The following is an 18,179-nucleotide window of genomic DNA, read 5'->3' as shown; positions in this document are numbered from 1 at the left end:
GTTTATCTGTCATTCATTTCTTTAGCAGTGTTTTGTAGTTTTCACTTTGTCTTTTACTTCCTTGATTAATTCCTAAGTATTTTATTCTTTTTGGTGCTATAATAGATGAAGTAGTTTTTGTAATTTCCTTTTCAGAGCATTCATTGTGTATAGAAAAGAAATGATTTTTGTGTTTGCTTTGTATCCTGTTACTTTGTTAAATTTATTTTCTTAAGTTTAACAGCTTCTTTTTGGAACATTTAGTATTTTCTCCATATAAGATCATTATCGGGCCTCCCTGGTGGTGCAAGGGGTTGAGCACAGCACTATGAAGCTACCAGCAGTCTCTGCAGCATGAGTTTGATCCCCAGCTGATCAGGGAATTACCACATGGCACAGCAGACCTCTCCTGTCTCGCCTGCTGCTACTCTCAGCAGTGTATTTCAGTCAGCCTGCCTGTTCTGTTCCCCACTCTGGTGAATCCTCTCATTCCCCATACCTCTGGCCTGTACCCCAGTTCTTGTATGCATAAATTAAAAAAAAATTCCTTAAAATAAAACTTGACACCAATATGCCTTATGAACAATATTCCTTGGAAAAATCCTCAAAAAATACTAGCAGAATAAGTCAGCAACATATAAAAAAGATTATTCACCATGACCAAGTGGGATTTATTCCTGGAATGCAAGGGTGGTTCAACATATGGAAATCAACCTATATAACATGCATGAAGGGGAGAAACCACATGATCATCTCAATGCAGAAAAGCATTTGACAAAATTCAACACCCTTTCCTGATAAATATAGCACTAGAGGGAACCTATATAATAAATGTATATGTGTGTGTATGTGTGTATGTAAAATCCACAGTAAACAGAATAACAATGTGATAGTCAGAACTGTTCCTTTAAGATCAAGATTAACACGAGAGAGATCAATATGGCTGCAGGGAAACAATGCGAGTAAGTCCTCCCATAAAAGAAAGTTAATAGGGAGGAAAAGTGGCAGGTCCCTGCGAGAACTGGGACATGGAAGATAAATGGGCAACTCTGGCAAACTGCCCAAAGAAGAAAGTTGCCATAAAAGAGGACTAGAAGGGAGGAAAGCTCAGAACCCGGCTACCCTCCCCCACCCACAAAGTCGGCACTCTCCAACCAACAGAAAGGAGGAAAACAAACAAACAAACAAAAACAACCAACAAGAACAAACTACACATCAAGTGGGACTATGAGTGGAAAGGAACTATTTCAGGCACTGCACCCTGTGAACTGGAACTGTAGAGAACCCGGCAAGAATCACCCATGGAGGTGAGTGAACTGCTCCGGGTGCGATTAGAGGAAGATAAGTACTCCATGGAGACCTACAAATAGCCCAAGGCCAGCTGAGAACTACTGGAAAAAAGCACAGGTCAGCCAGTAGGGATCTCTGGCACCACCTCATGACCAGAACAAAATCACCAACTAGCTGATTCCCTGTTGAAATTGAGTAAATAAAGAGAGAGGAACTATAAAGGACAGTGCCCAGCAATACAGCATCAACACCCTGGTGGAGTTTTGGCTTGCCAGTGCTGGTCTCAGTCTGGTAAACAGTTTCCGGCACCCCTAAAGCAGCAATCCAAAGAGATGCCTGCCAACATCAGTGGCACAACGTCCCAAAGCATTGAACTAATTAGAAAGCAAACAACAGGGAGAAAAAAAATATAACTAACCAGGCAAGCCTGCAAGAGAACACACCACAAAAAGAAATACAGTCACCAGAGCTCAACAATGACATGGAAAAACTTCTCAGCCTATCAGATAAAGAATTAATGATCATGATTAAAAAGCAGAAAGAAAATGAAAAGGAAAAAAATGATTTGAGACAAATAGTCACTGAACTGAAGATTACTAGAGGAGATAAAGAACTCTGGGAAAAGCAATGAAAACAGAATCGATGAAATGGAAGAATGGATCAGTACTATCGAAGATACAGAAATAAAAAGAGCCAGGGCCTCCTTGGTGGCGCAGCAGTCGAGCGCTGGGTTGTGAAGCTGCCCGCAGCCTCTGCAGCACTGGTTCGATCCCCGGCTGCTCCCCGGCCACTGGAGGAGGGTCCCACAAGGCACGCAGACCTCTCCTGCCGCCCACTGCTCCCCTCAGCAGTGTACCTCAGTCTGCCTGCTCTGCTCCCTGCTCTGGCTCTGGTGAATTCTCTCACCATCCTGTGCTTCTGACTGTACCCAGTGCTTGTATAAACAAACAAATAAATAAATCTTTAAAAAAAAAAAAAAGAAATAAAAAGAGCCAAAAGAGAAAAGGAGAGAGAAGTGCAAATGAAAAGGTGTGAGGATACTCTTAGACAATGATCAGACTCCATGAAGAGAGGAAATGTAAGAGTTATAAGCATTCCAGAAGGTGAGGAGAAAGACAAAGGAACTGAGAAATTATTCAAGGAGATAATTGAAGAAAACTTCCCAAGCATGAAAAAGGAGATGAATATAGACATACAAGAAGCGAGAACTCCCAATTACCACAATGAAAAGAAAACTACAGCAAGACACCTAATAGTAAAGCTTGCAAGAGTCCAAGACAAGGAAAAAATAATGAAACTGGCAAGGGGGAAAAAACAGATAACTTATTAGGGAAAACCAATCATGTTAACTTCAGACTTCTCCGAAGAAACATTACGGGCAAGAAGAGAATGGAGTAACATATTCAGCAAACTTCAAGACAGCAAATGCCAACCAAGAATACTTTACCTTGCAAAGCTCTCCTTCCTCTACGAAGAAAAAATATGGACCTTCTCAGACAAACAAACTCCAGAAATTCATTATAACTAAACACCCGCTCCAAAAAATTCTACAAGAAGTCCTAAAGCCAAAACCAACAGAGGAATGAAAAAGAAGAACAGAATAAAGCAAGGAATAAAATCGCAAAAAAGACAAACAAAACGGCAAACACAGATGCCAACATATCAATATTAACTCTAAAGAAATAGACTTCAAACTAAAAAAAGTAAAAAGAGTCATAGACAGACACTACATTATGATCAAGGGGACAATACATAGGAAGATATAACGCTCATCAACATATACTCACCAAATGAAGGGGCACCAAAATATATTAGACAATTATTATAGCTCTGAAAACAGACGTTAAAGAAAATACATATATAGTGGGAGACTTCAACACTCCACTCTCACCAATGGACAGATCAACGAGACAAAAAATAAACAAAGACATGAGAGCCCTAAATAAAGACATAGAACTCATGGATTTAACAGACATCTATAGGACACTGCACCCAAAAAAATCTGAGTACACATTTTTCTCAAGTGCGCATAGATCATTCTCCAGAATTGATCACATACTGGGCCACAAGACAAACATCAACAGATACATGAAGATCAAAATCATTCCAACTATCTTCTCCGATCATAAAGGCATCAAGCTAGAAATAAATCATGAAAAGAAAATAAGGAACCCTCCCACTTCATGGAGATTGAAATCCACACTACTGGAAGACCACCGGACTAATGAGGGGATCAAAGAAGAAATTAAATAATACTCTGAGTTGAAAAACAAGGAGAACACCACTTTACAGAATGTATGGGATGTGGCGAAAGCACTAATAAAAGGAAAATATATAGCAATACAGGCTCACATCAACAAACTAGAAAGAACTCACAGAAACAACCTAATCTCACATCTCAAAAAGCTAGAAAAAGAACAACAAAAGAACCCTAAAGCCAGCAGAAGAAAGGAAATAATAAAAATCAGAGCAGAAATAAACAAATTGGAAATTATAAAAACAATCCAAAAGATCAATGAAATCAAAAGTTGGTTCTTCGAAAAAATAAACAAAATAGACAAACCTCTAGCCAGGCTCACAAAGAAAAAATGGGAGAAAACTCATATAAATAGGATTACAAATGAAAGAGGAGAAATCACAACAGACTCAGCAGAAATCAAAAGAATAATCAGAGATTAATATGAACACTTATATGCAAACAAATTCAACAACCTAGAAGAGATGGACAAATTCCTAGAACGATATAATCATCCAAAGCTGGACAAAGAAGAAATAGAACAATTAAACGGACCAATTACAAGCAGAGAAATTGAGGCAGTAATCAAAGCACTCCCCAAAAACAAAAGCCCAGGCCCAGACGGCTTCACAAATGAATTCTACCAAACATTCAGCAGTGAATTAGTGCCTATCCTACACAAACTCTTTCAAAAAATTGAAAAAGAAGGAATACTACCAAATATGTTCTATGAAGGCAACATTACACTAATACCAAAACCAAATAAAGACAGCACAAAAAAAGAAAATTACAGGCCAATCTCCCTAATGAACACTGATGCAAAAAACCTCAACAAAATCCTTGCCAACAGAATCCAAGAATGCATCAAAGTGGGATTCAAGTGGGATTCATCCCAGGGGCACAAGGATGGTTCAACATACGAAAATCAATAAGTGTAATCCGACACATCAACAAAAAGAAAAATAAAAACCATATGATTCTATCAATAGATGCTGAGAAAGCATTCGACAAAGTCCAACATCCATTCATTATGAAGGCCCTTGAAATTCTTGGGATAGAAGGAACATACCTTACCATGATAAAAGCCATATATGACAAACCCATTGCCAACATTATTCTCAATGGCGAAAAGCTGAAGGCCTTTCCTTTAAGATCAGGAACAAGACAAGGATGACTGGCGGTCCTAACCAGGCCAATAAGACAAGAGAAAGACATACAAGGAATCCAAATAGGGAAAGAAGAAGTAAAACTATCACTATTTGCAGACGATATGATAATATACATAGAGAACCCTAAAAGCTCCACAGAAAAACTACTCAAAATAATCAACCAGTTCAGTAAAGTAGCAGCATACAAAATCAACACACAAAAATCGGTAGCCTTCCTATACACAAACAATCTGAAGAAGAAACCAAGAAAACCATTGCTTTTATAATTGAAACCAAAAAAATCAAATACTTGGGAATAAACCTAACAAAAGAGGTGAAAGACCTATACAAAGAAAATTAAAAAACACTGTTAAAAGAAATTGAAGAAGACACAAAGAAATGGATAGACATCCCTTGCTCATGGATTGGAAGAATCCACATTATTAAAATGGCCATCCTCCCAAAAGCAATATACAGATTCAATGCTATTCCAATAAAAATCCCAATGACATTCTTCAAAGAAATAGAACAAATACTGATGAAATTCATATGGAACCACAAAAAAACACGAATAGCCAAAGCCCTACTGATGAAAACAAAGGAGAAAGGAGGTATCACACTTCCAAACTTCAAGCTGTACTACAAAGCCATAATAATCAAAACAGTTTGGTACTGGAACAAAAACAGACACACAGACCAGTGGAACTGAATAGAAAGCCCAGAAATAAAGCCATGCTTATACGAACAACTAATCTTTGACAAAGGAGCAAAGAATATGCAATGGACAGTTTGTTCAATAAACGGTGCTGGGAAAACTGGACCTCCACATGCAAAAAAAATGAAACAAGACCACTATCTCTCACCATGCACAAAAATCAACTCAAAATGGATAAAAGAACTGGACATAAGACCTGAAACTATAAAATATATAAAAGAAAATATACGTAAAATACTACAGGACATACATCTCAGAAACATCTTTAAAGACTCATCACCCAAAGCTGTGATAGTGAAGGCAAAGATAAACACCTGGGATTATATCAAACTGAAAAGCTTCTGCACAACAAAAGAGACATTAACCAAAACAGAGAGATACCCCACTGATTGGGAAAAAATCTTTGCATTCCATCCAATTGATAAGGGACTGATCACAATGATATACAAAGAACTCACACCGCTCGACAAAAACAAAAAACAATCCAGTCAAGAAATGGGCAGAAGAGCTCAAAAGACATTTCTCCAAAGAGGAAATGTAAATGGACAACAGGCATATGAAAAAATGTTCAACATCCCTTATAATCAGGGAAATGCAAATCAAAACCACACTGAGAGACCACCTTACACCAGTGAGAATGACACGTATCAAAAAAACAAGCAACAACAAATGCTGGCGAGGATGCGGTGAAAAAGGAACTCTCCTACATTGCTGGTGGGAGTGCAAACTGGTCCAACCACTGTGGAAAGCTGTCTGGAGGTTCCTCAGTCTACTAAAAATGGAGCTACCATACGAACCGGCAATTCCACTCCTAGGGATCTACCCAAAGGACACAAAAACAGTGATTCAAAAGAGCACTTGTACACCTATGTTTATTGCAGCACTATTTACAATAGGTAAAACCTGGAAACAACCCAAATGCCCAAAAATAGATGACTGGATCAAGAAAATGTGGTATATATACACAATGGAATATTATTCAGCAATCAAAAAAGATAAACTCATGCCATTTGCAGCAATTTGGATGGAGCTAGAAGAAATTATGCTCAGTGAAATAAGCCCGAAGGAAAAAATATCAGATGGTTTCACTTATAAGAATATAGAGGAACCAAGTAAGACATCAGTGTAAAAAAAAAACAAACAACAGTACAAAACACAACAAAGCAAAAACAGACAATTATAAACCAGAGACATACTGCAGGGGAGGAGGAGGGAGAGGGGTGAGAGGGAGGGAGGGAGGAACACAGGGGACTGTGGTGATGGTGCATGGGTGCCTTGGGGAAGGAAATTCTATGGAGACTCAATCTGAGGGAATGGGGAGGGGAAGCAAATATTGTCTTAAAAAATATAAAAAATGATAAATGTTAAAAAAATTAAAAAAAAATCTAGATTTAACCAGTTCAGTAAATATATTACTGGAAGTTGTAGCCAGAGCAATTATATAAAAAAAAGATCTAAAAGGCATCCAAATTAGAAAGGAGGAATTATCTGTTTGCAGATGGTAATGATTTTTTTTTTTTAGGGGGCAAGACAGAATTCTTTTTTTTTTTTTTTTAAAGATTTTTTATTTTATTTATTTATACAAGCACTGGGTACAGTCAGAAGTGCGGGAGGGTGAGAGAATCCACCAGAGCCAGAGCGGGGAGCAGAGCAGGCAGAAGGACCGAAGTACACTGCTGAGGGGAGCAGCGGGCGGCAGGAGAGGTCTGCGCACCATGCGGGACCTTCACCTGGTGGCCGGGGAGCAGCCAGGGATCGAACTGGCGCTGCAGAAGCTGCGGGCAGCTTTGCAACCCAGCGCTCAACCCCTGCGCCACCAGGGAGGCCCGGCAAGACAGAATTCTGCTGGGCCATGTAGGTTAGCTCCCTAGCTATCAAACTCATATGGCAATGGCTAGCAATAGCTTGATAGTGCTGAGACTTTAACCCTTGTGCCACCAGGGAGGCCCAACTTTTCTTTTCTTATAGGGTCTTTGTCTGGTTTTGGTATAAGGTTATGTTAGCCTCATAGAATGAGAGGGAGTGTTTCTCTTCAATTTTGGAAAAAACTGAGAAGTGTTAGCTTACAGTGAAACCATCAGGTTCAGGGCTTTACGTTGTTGGGTTTCTGATTACTGATATAATCTCTTTATCAGTAATTCTGTAGGTCTATTCATATTCTGTATTTTTCTCATGATTTAGACTTGGTAGGTTTCATGCTTCAAGAAATCTGTCCATATCAACTAGGTTACCCAATTTTTGGGCATAAAATTATTCACAATACTCTAATAATTTTTATTTCTATAGAATCTATTCTTTTTAAGTTTGATTATGTGTCTTGGTCTATGTCTCTTAAGCTTCTTGGATGTGTATATTCATGTCTTTCATCAAATTTGGGATTTTTCAGCCATTATTTCTTCAAATATTCTCTCTGCTCCCTTTTCTCTTTCTCCTTTTGCAATACCAATGCCATCTATTTGTCTGTTTGATGGTATCAGAGTTTCCTTAGGATATATTTCCTTTTCAAAAAATTTTTTGGCTGTTCCCCAGGCTTGATAATTTCCATTGCCCTACTTTAAAGTTCATTGATTATCCCTTGTGATTTACTGTTGAACACTAGACATCTGATTCTAATAATATGGTAACCGCAGAAACTAGATTATCCTGCTTCTCCAGGGCTTGCTGTTTTTGGCTGTTCATTTTTTGATTGTTCTAGACAGACTGGGCCAAGGATCAGCCTGAAGTTTAAACTTAATGTCTTCTTATGTCTTTTCTTGCATTTGCATAAACACTTTCTTTTTTTTCTTTTAAAGATTTATTTATTTTTATACAAGAGCTGGGGTACAGGCCAGATGTGTGAGAGGGTGAGAGGATTCACTGGAGACAGAGCGGGGAACAGAACAAGCAGATTGACGAAATACACTGCTGAGGGGAGCAGCGGGCGAGACAGGAGAGGTCTCCCTCATCATGTGGAATTCTCGCCGGCCGGCCGGGATTGAACCTGTGCTACAGAGGCCATGGACAGCCCCACGGTGCAGCGTTCAACTGCCTGCGCCACCAAGGAGGCCCCAGTCACTTCCTTTTTTTCTCCACATATGCAAGTTATTTTTGAATGTCCTAGTCTTTAATGTCTGCTTCCTGAAAAGGGGAAAGTGAAAAATGAAGTAGGGATAAGAGAGAGTACAAACTCTTTAAAATTTTCTGGAATTCACTTCAGCTGGAAGAGTAAATTGCAACAATGGAGGGAGGTGCAATAATAATGACTGTCCTATTTGCACCTTTGTGATCAAAGGTTGCTGCTGCAGATCAGTGATCAGAGAATAGCTTCCCAATATTTGGATGAGAGAGGCCTTTTTATCCCTCTTACTCCTGCAAGTTCTGTGCAAGTTTTCCAGGAACACATATACAGCAACCTGGCATGTGGCTGGGGTTGGGTGATGGATACTACTATGCTAAGAAATCAAATGGACTTAAGTTAGCCTTTCCAAGCTGCAAGTTTTCAACACCCTACTGTGTTCTAAAATAGTTATATCAAGTTCTGCCATGCAACTGCCTATGTGAGTAGATTTCCAGTCCTTCCTATTTTATTACAGTTCCAGAATCCTCCTATCCTATCATTTTTTAAAAAATTGTTTTTGAGATATAATTTTATCCTTAGATTCTAATTTTTTTACTTATTTTTATTTATTATAATAAAGCTGGTATACATGAAATAAATGGGAATATAATAAAAATAAATACAAATATGGGCCTCCCTGGTGACACAAGGGGTTAAGACGCACCCTATAAAGCAATCTGCAGCCACTGCAGTGCGAGTTCAATCCCCGGTCAGGGAGTTACCCACATGGTGCAGCAGACCTCTCCTGACTCTCCTGTTGTTCCCCTCAGCCACGTATTTCAGTAGATCTGCCAGTTCTGCTCCCCACTCTGTCTCTGGTGAATCCTCTCACTACCACCCCCACACCTCTGGCCTGTACCCCGGTTCTTGCATACATACATAAATCTTTTTTTTTTTAAAGAGGCATGTATTTTTATTTATTTGTTTGTTTGTTTGTTTGTTTTGTTTGTACATGCACTGGGTACAGTCAGAAGCGCGGGAGGGTGAGAGAATTCACCAGAGCCAGAGCGGGGAGCAGAGCAGGCAGAAGGACCGAGGTACACTGCTGAGGGGAGCAGCGGGCGGCAGGAGAGGTCTGCGTGCTATGTGGGACCCTCCTCCGGTGGCCGGGGAGCAGCCGGGGATCGAACCGGTGCCGCAAAGGCCGCGGGCAGCTTCGCAACCCAGCGCTCAACCGCTGCACCACCGGGGAGGCCCCACACATAAATCTTTCAAAAAAATTACAAATATGGGGCCTCCCTGGTGGCGCAAGGGGTTAACATTGCACTATGAAGCAATCCACAGCCTCTGCAGCACGAGTTCGACTCCCTAGCCGGCCAGGGAGAACACATGGTGAGGCAGACCTCTCCTGTCTTGCTTGCTGCTCCCCTCAGCAGTGTATTTCAGTGGATCTGCCTGTTCTGTTCCCCGCTCTGCCTCTGGTGAATCCTCTCACCCCCTGCATCTCTGGCCTATACCCCAGCTCTTGTATGCATAAGTAAATAAATCTTTAAAAAAAAAATATGGTGAATGAGCTGATCTAAGAACCATGTAACAGTGTTTAGTACTGTATTATCATACACACACAAATATATATATATGAATATATATATGTATATATATGCAGTTGTATTTTCCTAGTAGTGAGTAGTTAAGGTGAAGTACAGGGCCTCCCGTGGTGGCGCAGCAGTTGAGCGCTGGGCTGCAAAGCTGCCCACAGCCTCTGCAGCGCCAGTTTAATCCCTGGATGCCGGCAAGGGTCCCACATGGCGCGACAGACCTCTCCTGCCGCGCCCACTGCTTCCCTCAGCAGTGTATTTCGTCAGTCTGCCTGTTCTGTTCCCCGCTCGGGCTTTGGTGAATCCTCTCACCCTCCTGCATTTCTGACTGTACTCAGTGCTTGCATAAATAAATAAAATGAATCTTTAAAAAAAAAAAAAAGAAAGAAATAGAAGAACAGCAGAAATTTAACTCTGCCTGGACGAGCTGCATTATGTAAGCTGACAGATATTGTAGAAAAATCAATCTCTGTATGCCCTCAATGCCTTCTCCTGTTGGATTCTTGGCTTTACCTTCCTCTGCTTCCCTTACCATTTCTGCATTTCACAATTTGGGTCACAGCTGTGGTTGATGAATCGAGCCTCATTTCCCATGCGGTAACTGTCAATCACCATCCCGCTATCCAGGTTCAAACAATAGTGGTCACTGTGATTATGATACTGCTCAATCATTCTATTCCTGAAGAGGAGAGAAATGATTAAAAGCTAATTAATGATTAAACTGAAAGTAAATTTCAAATCTTCCATTTTCTATTGTAATCCATTTTACTGAAGTAGAGCTTTTACTACTGTACCTGAACTCCTGTTCACTGACAACTTCCCCAAGGTATTCAATTATGAACTGGCCAGCTTTTAGGGGTTCTTTGGTTCTGATTCCCCAACCTTTTTCCTCAGCTCGAAATCGTTCTAAACATTGCACCCACTCATGCCTCTGTATCCTCTGGTTACAGCACTGCTCACCACAAGGACAAGTGTTGGGGGAACACTCAGCAAAGATCATTCTAGAGAGAAAAGGAATAACAATGTGTCAATTAACATAATAAATCCTTCATGAATTCATTTTTAAAATAGGAACTAAAAGAATTAATGCCTAAAATTAATTTTTATTTTAACATAGTTAGACTGGTTAATGAGGTTATAATACATAACTTTAAAAATTACTAATATGAAAATTTCCAAGTCAAGTTACAAACACTGAATGTTTCTTGTATGTTAAACAATTGCCCGCTCAGCATCCTGGGTAGATACTATCATATTTAGCTTACTTCTACAAATAAATGAACTGCAACCCATAGAGGAATTAATAATTTGATGATTACACTTCACTCTTGTTTTGAAGCAGCTTGTGGCCAGATTTTTTAAAAAATTGTGATAACGGGGGTGGAAGGGGCAGGGAAAGGAGGGATTGGGGTCAAAATAAGGGGGTTGCAATTGTATGGGGAATATAAAAATAAAATTAAAAAAAAAAAAACAACAACAACGACTGCCATTCCACCCTGAAAAAAAAAAAATTGTGGTAACAGACAAAAATTTATCTTAGGGCCTCCCCTGGTGGCGCAGCGGTTGAGTGCTGGGCTACGAGGCTGCCCGCAGCCTCTGCAGCGCTGGTTCGATCCCCGGCCACTGGGTGAGGGTCCCACATGGCACGCAGACCTCTCCTGCTGTGCCCGCTGCTCCCCTCAGCAGTGTACTTCAGTCCTTCTGCCTGTTCTGCTCCCTGCTCTGGTTCTGGTGAATTTTCTCACCCTCCCGCACTTCTGACTGTACCCAGTGCTTGTATACATTAAATAAATAAATAAATAAATAAAATAAATGAATATAAAAATAAAATTAAAAAAAAACAAAAACAAAAACAACTGCCACTCCACCCTCAAAAAAAAATTGTGATAACAGACAAAAATTTATCTTAGGGCCTCCCCTGGTGGCGCAGCGGTTCAGCGTTGGGCTGCGAGGCTGCCCGCAGCCTCTGCAGCGCCTGTTCGTTCCTGGCCGCCGGCAAGGGTCCCACACACAAAAAAAGAATCTTATCAACAGTTTTAATTATATTGCTAGTATACTCATGTTTTAATGGAATTTTGTATTTTATAACTATAAGTGACATTTCCATTGGAAATAGTATTTCTAGTCCATTCACTACCTGAACCTAAAATTTCTAGTGAATTCACAAGTACATTCAATCCAGAAGATGAAAGTTGGCTTTTGTTATGAGCTCATGTTTTTAAAAAAATTTTTGAATTCTTTTACAGAAATCACTTAATTTTGGGATATAGTTTAGAATCTCAGTAAGGCTATTTAGCATGATCAGAACAACAGAGGATGAAGAATATTATGGTAGATCAAAAAAATCACAAAATATTTGTAATCAAATTTCATAAGTCTTGTAAAGAATTTATTTATTTATTTATTTATTTATTTATTTATTTATTTAGTGGGACCCTCGCCAGCGACCGGGGAACGAACTGGCGCTGAAGCTGCGGGCAGCCCCGCAGCCCAGCGCTCAACCGCGGCGCCACCAGGGGAGGCCCAAGTCTTGTAAAGAATTTAACACTTCACAATTTGAAGCACTTTTAGGGTCATTTGATTATTCTCTTATAAGTAGGTCAGTGTCAAATCACAAATGAGTACTAAGTAGATAAAGTATTCACTGTATTTTTCTTTCAATTTAAGCTAAATTTGTGAAATTTAAGCTAAATTTGTGAAAAATTTAGCTTCACTGCTAAGTCTACCTACCAACTTTATTCTTTAGATGACTTCTTTGTTGCATGAATTTTGAATTGCTCTTCTGAAAATGTCCTCCCTTTTTTTTGATTTTTTGATCTTGTATAATGGATTCCCACCTAAGTCCTGTTGTTTTTGTTGTTGTTGTTTTTTTTTTAATAGAGGCATGCTTTATTTATTTGTTTGTTTGTTTTGTTTATACATGCACTGGGTACAGTCAGAAGCGCGGGAGGGTGAGAGAATTCACCAGAGCCAGAGCGGGGAGCAGAGCAGGCAGAAGGACTGAAGTACACTGCTGAGGGGAGCAGCGGGCGGCAGGAGAGGTCTGCGCCATGTGGGACCCTCCTCTGGTGGCCGGGGAGCAGCCGGGGATCGAACCGGTGCCGCAAAGGCCGCGGGCAGCTTCGCAACCCAGCGCTCAACCGCTGCACCACCGGGGAGGCCCTTGTTGTTGTTTTTTAAAACAGGAACGCTTTTTTGCTCTCTAGCTTTCATGGCACATTCCTTGCTCCTCTTCATTCATGATTTTAACTAACTATAACCTCTTGTTCATAATGCTCCACCTATATTTTTATAACAGCTCATAACATACAACAGTAAACTTTAGGTGGGTAAAAGAACTAGACAGACTTCAATTAAAAAAAAAGTTCTGGGCCTTCCTGTTGGCACAAGGGGTTAATTCTCAGCGCTATGAAGCTATCAGAAGCCACTGCAGCATGAGTTTGATCCCTGGCCAGGGAACTACCCACATGACTCAGCAGACCTCTCCTGTGGTAGGTTGTTCTGGCACTAGGGATGTATTTGGCTACAATTAACAGGAAACCCAATTCAAATTGACTTAAACAGGGCCTCCCTGGTGGCAAAGGGGTTAAAATCTCAGTGCTATCAAGCTATTGCCAGCCACTGCAGCATGAGTTCTAACCCTGGCTGGGGAGCTAACCCACATGGCGCGGCAGACCTCTCCTGTCATGCTCATGCCTGCTGCTCCCCTCAGCAGTGTATTTCAGTCAATCAGCCTGTTCTGCTCCCCACACTGTCTCTGGTGAATTCACTCACCCTGGATCGCTGACCTAAACCCCAGCTCTTGTATGCATAAATAAGTAAAATAAATCTTAAAAAAATTCAAGGTTTAAAAAGTTTTGCTGAGTAACAATTATTTAGAAGTTGCCGAAATTTGTGGTTTCTAGGGTTGAAGGCATTGAAATAGATATTCTATTTGTTCTGAAAAATAACTAAGATAAGCCCTTTAGTTGTACATAAAAAAGGATGTTTCTACTTTGCATATGGAAAACAAAACTGTATACTATCAAAATCTAAAAGTAGATGCTATAAACTAAGATGTGAAGTGAAGCCTTTGATTTAGGAATGTAAATTGCCATTATCTTTAGCTAAATAATACCCCTGAAATATCAAGAGAAAAATGTTTTCTTCTAAATGTAGATCTAGATTGGCAAGTACTTTCCCTCATATGGTAAGATTTAAGGTTCAGTAGTCACTGGGAAATGTATTGTATGTGACTGACTTAACTAGCTATGGAGGTCTTGTTTTACACTTCAAATAAATGAATCATTTAAGAGAGGAGTAAATGTTGGAGGCAGGGGAGAGAATCACTCCTACATTCTGGGACCAAGAAAATTTGAGGCCGTAGGGCTTTTCTGCAGCAAAAGGTGAAAGCCCCTAGAAATTCTTATTGGTGGACAAGTGGAAGCAAATTGCAATTAACAAAGGGGCAAAGAATACTCGTTGGTAACCAATGCACAGATCGAACTTAGCTTGCTCACTTGCCTCGCTCTACTTCCTCTATAACTATGTCTAACAAAACTAATACGACTGAGATTGTGAAATTCTGTAAGTCAAAATTGAAGACAGAAACATAAGAGAAAAATTCACTGCTTTCAGGAGAAATAATTGAACAGGGGCCTCCCCAGTGGCGCAGCGGTTGAGCACTGGGTTGCGAAGCTGTCCGCAGCCTCTGCAGTGCCGGTTCGATCCCCGGCCGCTGGGCGAGGGTCCCACATGGCGCGCAGACCTCTCCTGCAGCCCGCTGCTCCCCTCAGCAATGTACTTCGGCCCTTCTGCCTGTTCTGCTCCCTGCTCTGGCTCTGGTGAATTCTCTCACCCTCCCATGCTTCTGACTGTACCCAGTGCTGGTATAAATAAATCAATCTTTAAAAAAAAAAAATAATTGAACAGGAGAAGCAAGCGGGCAAATCATAACACTGCCTGGGCTGCCAATATGTGCTCTTCATTCCACAAACACTGCTTTCTTACTTTCTTTTAGCTGTTTAACTCTGTAAGATGTGAAGAGGTTGGATTAAGTTTAAATGACAATGCTGCCCCTTTTCACATCAAAGAATTGAGGACTACCAAGAACAAAGGCATGCCTACCTCTCCCATCTGCCTGTCAGGCTGGCAGGAAAGCGAAAGATCTTGCATGTTGGTGAAGGAAGAAGCTGGTGAGACAACAGTGAACACCTTGGTCCAAGGTGTCTTGCAGGCTATTACATGTAGTTCAGTCAGAAGGCCTTTTTTTGTTGTTCAAATGATTTTAATTATTGGATTGCATGATTTGTTAAATATGCAAATAAGAAGTTTTAACTCCCCCGCCAAATAAAAAGATACAACAACAAAGAACAAGGGGCCGGACAGAAGGATCCTCTGTGGGGTCAGACAGGGAATCTAATGTTTAGGACCCAGTTTTGTTATACAGCATGCCTGTCCTTACGGATTGCTGAGGGAATGGGTTCAGTATATGCTGTGAGCAAATGTATATAGGACTATAAAACAGCACAAGACTTTGCTCTAGGGAATGAAGAATGTTCTGGAGCATTAATGGATTTGACATAGTGTACAGAAACAATAATCTACCACCAGGGAAGATTTGCAGAATTTGATGATGTTTGGAAGAGCGTACAAGTTTGAAAAGTATTTATTTGAAGAAACTGTAAATACTCATAACTTGTGTTTAAAAATAGTCCTGATTCAAGCTTTCCTTGAATTACCTGCAAATGAGTACAATTCTGCACTAGTTTTACAAAGATGTAAAAATGGACCCTGCAGAATCTTTAACTCCCTCTCCACAATTATTTATAGAACTTTGAACACAAAGATAGGAAAGGGCCTCCCTGGTGGCGCAGGTGTTAAAGTTAAAGCACTATCAAGCAATCGCCAGCCACTGCAGCACAGGTTCAATCCCTGGCCAGGGAGCAACCCACATGACGCAGCAGACCTCTTCTGTCTTGCCAGCTGCTCCCCTCAGCAGTGTATTTCAGTAGATCTGCCTGTTCTGTTCCCCACTCTGTCTCTGGTGAATCCTCTCATGCCCCACACCTCTGGTCTACATCCCAGGTCTTATATGCATAAATAAATAAATTAAATCTTAAAAAAAAAAAAAAAGACAGGAAAAACAAAGCCAGTCTCCATTTTAAGTATTTCTATTTAGCTGAAACTTAATGTGTTCCTTTTAAGTATGTACGGAACATCCATCATATTATGTTATAATTTTCCATAGATATGTATCCGTCACATTTATTATCATGTCATTCATCAGATGTCTGATTAAGCAGTGATATCACATTCCTATTATATAAAGTTGGCAGTACTGTAGCTGAGAGTTTTTTTTCTTATTTGGGGAAATTTTTTTTTTTTTTTTTTTGAGAAATGGGGAGGGTAAATGTGACACCTATACTAACAAAAAGTATATAACAGCAAGTGATATAATTATGTAAAGGTAAATATCCAATTTTAATTTTTACATGATTAAAATACTAATTAAATTATACAAAAGCAGTGCAGGAAGAACAAGACATTTGAATCTTATATGGGTTCAAATTCTGTCTCTGTCACTTAAGTTTTGTATAATATGAAATAACTTACTACCTAAATTCTAGGTTCCTTCATCAATAAAACTATCACCTACATCATGGGCCTATTTTGAGAAACATGAGAATTAATCACTAAGGTAGTAGCTATATTGGTAGACAATATAGGACAATAAAAGATATTTACAAACACAGTAATGTTAGTATCTAAAGAAATGTACATTTAAAATTTAAGGACACATGGTACTCCCACATATCAAACCAATGAAATACTAAAGTACCAAAGATAAGGTCAGATGTGAATACTTTAAGGAGGTAGAACTATGGGGCAAAGAATATATCTATATATTGGTGGTATTACCAAACATTAATTCAGTATTTTAAGAGTGCTACTTGACCAAAAATAGTAAGAATTATAAAAATGTTCAAATTACAAAGTATAAAGAAAGACAATTCTACTAAGAAAATACTCTAAGGGGGATCTCCCTGGTGGTGCAAGGGGTAAAGATGGAACCTACGAAGCTAGGCGCAGCCACAGCAGCACAAGTTCCATTCCCAGCCAGGCAGTACCCACATGGCTTAAAAGACCTCTCCTGACTCGCCTGCTGCTCCCTTTAGCAGTGTATTTCAGTGAGTCTGCCTGTTCTGTTCCCCACTCTCTCTCTAGTGAATCCTCTCAACCCCCACAATTCTGGCCTGTACCTCAGTTCTTGTATGTATAAATAAAAAAAACTTAAAAAAAAAAAAGAGCACTTAAAATATTAAAAAAAAATACTCTAAGAGGACAAAAATCTATACAAAGAATTTCACAGTAGAATCTTTTAAATAGCAAAACATTGAAAGTTCCCTTGAATGCCAAACAACAGGAGAATGGAAAACCATGGAAGACAATATGGCCCCTAAAAATGATGAGTCTATGGACTACACTGATACTTTTTTTTTAAATAAAAGTTTATATATTGGGCCTCCCCGGTGGCGCAGTGGTTGAGCGCTGGGTTGCGAAGCTGCCCGCGGCCTCTGCGGCGCCGGTTTGATCCCCGGCTGCTCCCCGGCCACCGGAGGAGGGTCCCACATGGCGTGCAGACCTCTCCTGCCGCCCGCTGCTCCCACCGGCAGTGTGCTTCGGTCCTTCTGCCTGCTCTGCTCCCCGCTCTGGCTCTGGTGGATTCTCTCACCCTCCCGCGCTTCTGACTGTACCCAGTGCATGTATAAACAAAACAAACAAATAAATCAATCAATAAAACATGCCTCTATAAAAAAAAAAGTTTATATATAAAATACTTATGAGTAAAAGAAATCAGTGCATAAAACATGGATATCCATACCACCAGCTAGCAGTACTATATAAAAGTTTATGTATACGCAGTAACAAGATGTGAATATATAGTGATGCAGATAAGGCAGGATTTCCCAAGTGGCATGTTGAAGTACTGAAACACTGATTTCCTCAGTCCACAGGACAGCTGACTGCAGAGTGCGTAAACAGTTGTCTATGGCCAGGAAAACTTTCTAGAATGGGAAGTATTGACGTGAAGTTCACTGAGTCTTCTACGCTGCAAATTTAAAACCAACAAATTCTATCTCTAATCCTATGCCTCCATTAAACATTTCCATTTTGAAATCTCAATGTTAATTTT

At 40.0% G+C, this 18,179-nt stretch overlaps 1 protein-coding gene across 2 annotated transcripts in view; it reads right to left on the bottom strand.

Moving 5' to 3' along the window:
* Positions 1–18,179, bottom strand: part of ASH1L (ASH1 like histone lysine methyltransferase) — a 213,512-nt gene that overhangs the window by 21,032 nt on the left and 174,301 nt on the right. For both annotated transcript variants that reach the window (XM_037499166.2, XM_037499167.2), the window contains 2 exons: positions 10,798–11,004; positions 10,536–10,682 (listed from right to left, as the gene is read on the bottom strand). In XM_037499166.2, the coding sequence (XP_037355063.1) occupies positions 10,536–10,682; positions 10,798–11,004 (354 nt within the window). The remainder of the gene's footprint in view (positions 1–10,535; positions 10,683–10,797; positions 11,005–18,179) is intronic.

Source organism: Talpa occidentalis, unplaced genomic scaffold (assembly GCF_014898055.3).
Source record: "Talpa occidentalis isolate TD23 unplaced genomic scaffold, MPIMG_talOcc4v2.1 talOcc4.9, whole genome shotgun sequence".
In the NCBI taxonomy this organism is placed as follows: domain Eukaryota; kingdom Metazoa; phylum Chordata; class Mammalia; order Eulipotyphla; family Talpidae; genus Talpa; species Talpa occidentalis.
The sequence above is the reverse complement of the archived record's forward strand: the minus strand, read 5'-3'. Positions and strand labels throughout refer to the sequence as shown.